Here is a 6048-nt window from a genome sequence, read left to right as displayed (position 1 = left end):
GATCCGAACTCGAGTAGCTCACGAATAGTTTGGCTTGTTTACGCCCCTACTTCCAAGTAGTACTCAATTCCTACCAATTTATAATAAATATTTTTTATAACTATTTAGGCGCCAAAAAATTTCCTGCCAATTGTGGTAGGAAATATATACTATGAAAATGTCTTTTATGTCAAAAACTAGCATAAAAACCCGTGCAAGGCACGGGCCGCTAATCTATAATGTATTTTATATCCTTATTTTGTGTAATTATCTTATTTAGAACATGCGTATTATTTATCTGTTTTTCTATAAAATATGTGAGTTTGATTCCTTTGTTTAAGCGAGTGAAAATATAATATTTACTATTTAGCAATAATAATATTAATCATCATATTTTAAAAATTTATTACGGATCATAAACATATTTGGACATATTAGCTCATGTTGTCAAATCACGATTAAGTTTCAAGATATTACAAGAATTCTTGTAATGCATATATAATTTTCGATAGTTTGATTGTGATTAGAGAACAATGTATCACTGCCACTATCTCACGCTCCTATTTTCATTTTATTATAAGCAGTTTTATATGTGTCATAATATACTTAAGAGTAAATTTCAAAAATGTGGCTGAACTTTACACCGATTTGCATATTTGTGGCCGAATTTTAAAAATTACAAAAGCGTGGCTGGAGTTCGCCTCCGCCTTTTAAAACTTTGGCTGCCGTCAAATGTCCTCTAACGGAGCTAACGGAGTTGAGGGTATTTTTGGATTTTTTGAAATTCTCTCTTTTTCTCCATTATTTTCTCACCCACTCTGCCATTGTCCTCCGTTCTAACTTCTCCCTCTCTCCTTCTCCTCTCTCCCTCTCTTTTTTTCTCTCTATCCACACCACACTCTCCTCTACCACTTCATCCTCTCATGTATCTCACGGATTCTCCTTGTCCTGGAGACTCGAGCACTGATGGTTGGGACTTCCTCTGTGCAGTGATTAACAAAATGCTCTTGATTATCGATAGCGGCGTTGGAATGACTAAAGGAGGTCTGTATGCTTAACAATTGTTCCTGTGTACATTAACGACGACAACAACATGATGTTTATTGATTTGATTGTGGTTTGATTGGTTTTAGTTTTGATGAATAATTTGGGGACGATTGCGAGATCGGGGACGAAGGAGCTTATGGCGCATTGCAGGCTGGGGCTGATGTGAGCATGATTAGGCAATTCGGTGTGGGATGTTACTCTGCCTATCTGGTGGCGGAGAAGGTTATTGTGAACCCGGTGATTGTGAACCCTAGCCCCCTGTTTCTTCCCCCCTTTTCCACAAACAATTTTATTTTTACATATCTACCCCTTTATTTTTTTAATTTCTGAATGAGTTAACAGCTAAAATCTAACGGACTTAACGGCAGCCAAAGTTTTAAAAGGCGGAGGTGAACTCCAGCCACACTTTTGTAGTTTTTAAAGTTTAGCAACAAACTTGCAAATCGGTATAAACTTCAGCCACACCCTTGAAATTTACTCTATACTTAAAGTGTACGGAGGATTCGAATATTTTGATAATACTTAAGATTATTTGGACTCAACGTGTAATTTTTAATGTTTAAGACTGAATCAACCTGAAAGTGTGTAGAATTAGCAATGTTTAAGATCGAATCAACATGAAAGTGTGTAGATAAATGAAATTTATGGGATTCACTCAAGCGATTATGATTGCGAAATTTAAATAAAAAGTCAAAAATCAAAACACGTGAATATTTTTTGTGTTAGTTGATTAAAATTTACATGAATTAATTGCTTGATTAATGACTTCTAATTTTTTGTAGCCACAAATTTGTTAGTGATACTTTTATAAATGAAATTTTAATGTAAGATGATGAGCGTAATTAATGTCATTATTTTATGTGTAATTAGAGCATTCAATAACATTAGATAATTTTAGTGAATTAAATGAATTTTTTGGCTGGTATTCTTGTAATTATATGATGAATAAGGGTATATCAGACATTTCACAGCTATTTTCTTGATACTTTTTGCCCTTAGTTGCCTTATTATATATATAAGTAGATATGTTTGGCCTGTTTTAATTCCTACCGAGCACTACCCATTTCCTACCGGTTTATAATAAATATTTTTGTAATAATTATTTAGGTAAATAATAATAATACGTTTTTTTAGGAATTTCAATATTCATTAGTTAAATAGACAATTGTTACTTTTCTCCCCCCTTAATTAGTTTAAAAATATTATATCTGAACTTATAATTTAAAACTATAACATGGTTGTAATTTTAAAAAATTATGAATATTATTGTTTGTTTTCAAAGCTGCCCCTTTGTTTTTTGAGAAAAGCATGAAACCTTGTTTCCAATGGTATTAGTATCCAAGGGTATTAGTACACATACAGCAAGCAACCTATTTAAAAAAAGTTAGTAATAATATAAATGTTGATCATGTCAATTGGTAGAATTGTTAAGCTGCAATGCAATGACCTGATCTCAACAAAACAAAGTATCTAGTTTAAACTTTAAGTTGTTAACTCCAGTACTGTTGTTGTAATTAAATAGTACATTCTCTAATTTATGCTTTTAACCTACTTTTCGCCTACAATATATGTATATTACTACAAGTCCACTTTTGCACATGCTAATTTGTAGGATGTTGAGGATGATCATGGCAGTGATACCACTACAGAAATAGGCTACACTGATGAGAGTGATGTGGACAGTGATGCAGAAGCCATTGAAATTGAAGGTTCTGGTATAAATGGAGCAGCTTTCGGTGAAGCAGCATCTGATGAGAAAGATGGAGAAGACGATTGTGATGCTAGTGGCCAAGACGAGCACTATGATGAGGAAGCCTTGAAGTAGTTCTGATAACTAAGTTAATGCCTTGATCGGGAGAATATCTAACTTTTTTATGGTATACGTTTGGCTAACTTTTAGTTGTGTTTTATTTGGTAGGACTTATGGTTATCTAAATTGACTTAATATATAACCTTTTGTATGTTCAGACAATTTAATAGTATGTTCCAAAATGGTGGTAGGTGTTCTGGTACGAACATGTTGGAGGAGCTGATGGACAAACATTCATGTAATGGTGTTATAAGGCGGTGATGTTGGATTAGTTATATTGTAATGTTTATTTTAGACGGTAAATGGCATGATTGATTGATTTATTTTATTATAGGATGTGAATGAAAGCGTGTTTTGGATTTTGTAATGTTTGAAATAATATTGTGGTTTTTTATGAATAGAGGATATAAAAAATTCAAAAAAATTATGATAATTTCTACCAACTTGGACATTTCCCACCATACTCAAACATTTTTAAGACTATTATTTCCTACCAATAACTTGGCAGGATATGAAATGGGTAGTAAATAGTATATGATAGAAAATGACGTCTCACATAATACTTTTATAATGATGAAGCACGTGAATTGGCAAGTGATGTGGCAACTGATGTGTATGAGACCCTTAACACATAGACTGACACGTATGCTTGTGGGTCTAAGACTGGTAGCAGTCCTTGTCAGCAAATGTGTCCTGGATTGACTATGGGTGTCTCATTTTCCATCGATGACATTTCTGATTCAACCAATTACCACCAGCACAACTGGTTGGATTCCAACATTTCTTACAGTTATGGATACATTTTTTTTCCAATTTGATGGTAGGTTATACCCATTTTCTTGTAGTATGGTATGTAAATCAATATCTGAGGGATGGAGAAAAACCCAGTGAAAGTCGGATTTTAAAATAATCTCATCGATTAATGGAAGAAATCAAACTAAAAACGAAGGGATTATATGGGAGCTAAGAGTGTATTTTAATCGTGTATGGTGACTCTCTGAGGGCCGTTAGATTAAATTGATCAATTCAATGTCTTAATTAATTTAGTTTCTGGTATCTATTTAACATTTTTGCTTAACATGCAGAACATATATAATAATATATAGTATAAGGAGAGATGTTTTGCATAATAACATATATTTTGCTTTACCTGGGAAACATGTCCATGCAAGCAGATATGTATTTTGTTGAGCCGCGCAACACCCATAGGATTTCTTTTTGGGCTCCTCCCAAAAAGTCTCATACTATTAAAGTTGTTCTTGTTGCTTATATTTTAGTTTTATGCTCTTCCCGCAACTATGTGGTATAACCCCTAACATACTTAACTGTGAAAATATTAATAACCGGTTAATATATCTGAAGTGCCAAATTAATAATTGTATATTTGTTATGAGCAGAAACTATGCTTTCTACTTTTAAGGATTCAAAATTTTACATATTGTGACTTCACTTAGCACCATACTTTTATATAACATCGTTCTAAAAATTCATAATTTATTTAAAATTATTTAAAGAGTCTTTGATCTGATTGAAAAATCTTTTATTGAAAAAAATTTCGGATAAATCGTAAAGATCCGGATTAGTTCAAATTCCCGATTTTATTATTTTATGCTAATATAATTAGGGAAATGTTAGCCTTTAGCTATCTATGACTTGTAATAAGAGGTAAAAAATGTTGAGAATTTTTTAACACTTGTGAGAAAATGTTTTGCAGCCAACATCAGCCTTTGCATTGTCGGGCGTGTCAGTGTGGAGTGCCTTCGTGTTCGAGATCGTGATGACATTCGGACTGGTTTACACCGTCTACGCTGTCGCCGTCGACCCAAAGAAGGGAGACCTCGGAATCATCGCACCCATTGCCATCGGTTTCATCGTGGGAGCCAACATTCTAGCCGGCGGTGCCTTCACCGGGGCATCCATGAACCCTGCCGTCTCATTTGGGCCTGCTCTGGTCAGCTGGGACTGGACTAACCACTGGGTCTACTGGGCCGGACCTCTCGTTGGTGGCGGCCAGCTGGCTGGAATCATCTACGAGCTTATCTTCATCGGTGGCAGTCACGAGCCATTGCCCACCACTGATTACTAGATAGTTGTTTTTATTTGTGTTGATTAATCTCGTTCTCGTTTGTATTTATTTAGTCCGTTTTCATTTCGATTTCCTGCTTATGTTTTCGCCTGATCAATGTTGAGCTCTATCCTGTGTCATTTATTTGTTCAATTTGCAGCTATCAACTTTTCCCTAAGCATTATTGTCTTTCAATTAATAAATTTTTCACCGCTTAATTAATCAACTTGCTAAAAATACTTGAACAGAATAGGAGCATATAAATAATGCTGCTGTAGTGCTGTTTACCAAAATGAACATTGTAAAACTTGCGAATATACTTTGATCTCGATATGAATATGACCACACATACTTGTGGAACATCACATTATTTACATATGTAACAAAATTTTGAGACTTTGGGGCAAGGACGGAACCACAATAAGTGTAGAAAGACTGAGAGTACTTGTACCCAGTAAATATTATAGAACATTTATATTTAATTTGTTGAAATTTACGGAACGACTACATTTTCCCATAGTTGAGGTATGTGTTCTCCAACTCTCTCCTGCCCATTTTTCTCGCCCCATAAATTTAAAACTTAGATCCGTCCCTGTTTCTGGGATAGATGTGTCCGGAAATATTTACTGGAAGAAGAATGCTACATGCGGAGTTCAGTGGTAGCACCATCATTGGACATAACAATTTTTTTTCTCCTTGGTTTAGAATTTAGAATGTTCGATAACTCCTGCCATAAAAAATGGGATCAAAACCACTGTGTTTCTATGCAAATATAGAAAATTGTTCTGCTTGGCTGTTGAATTCATTTTTACAGTATGTTCGCGAGTGTTGAAAGATATTGGTACTGAACTGTTTATTTTAGTGAAGGACCAGGGATGTCACACCCTTCTCTTGTTGTAGGGGACTCTCGCAAACTGTGCTTGTCATTAGCGGTGATACTGATTGTTTTTCATCTTACCATAGGAACAATGCTAACGACGGATATCACAGCTTCTTCTGCCTCTTCTTCTAGTTGGCAATTCATGAAAGCTGAAATCTTTTTTTTTCTTGGGAAAGAGGCAAAGAGCCAATATTTATGAGAAATATTGGTCGAGTTGGTGAATGTTATTGAAAGGGGCTGGCTACTTTATCTTAAATCAGAATTTTT

General features: G+C 34.6%; 1 protein-coding gene and 1 long non-coding RNA gene across 2 annotated transcripts; both read left to right on the top strand.

The window, feature by feature from the left end:
- Nucleotides 1-689: 689 nt before the first annotated feature.
- Nucleotides 690-3159, top strand: LOC108208013 (uncharacterized). Its single transcript, XR_001804257.2, has 2 exons — nt 690-1023; nt 1113-3159. It is a non-coding gene; the product is annotated as an uncharacterized LOC108208013 (long non-coding RNA).
- Nucleotides 3160-3562: 403 nt separating this feature from the next.
- On the top strand, nt 3563-4922 carry LOC108207500 (probable aquaporin TIP1-1). The gene is made up of 2 exons (XM_064086874.1): nt 3563-3685; nt 4551-4922. Exons 1-2 carry the CDS (start codon nt 3563-3565, stop codon nt 4920-4922), a joined length of 495 nt encoding a protein of 164 aa, XP_063942944.1.
- Nucleotides 4923-6048: the final 1126 nt, after the last annotated feature.

Source organism: Daucus carota, chromosome 2, assembly GCF_001625215.2.
Source record: "Daucus carota subsp. sativus chromosome 2, DH1 v3.0, whole genome shotgun sequence".
In the NCBI taxonomy this organism is placed as follows: Eukaryota; Viridiplantae; Streptophyta; class Magnoliopsida; order Apiales; family Apiaceae; genus Daucus; species Daucus carota.
Note: the sequence above shows the minus strand (reverse complement) of the source record. Positions and strands in the feature narration are given on the sequence as shown.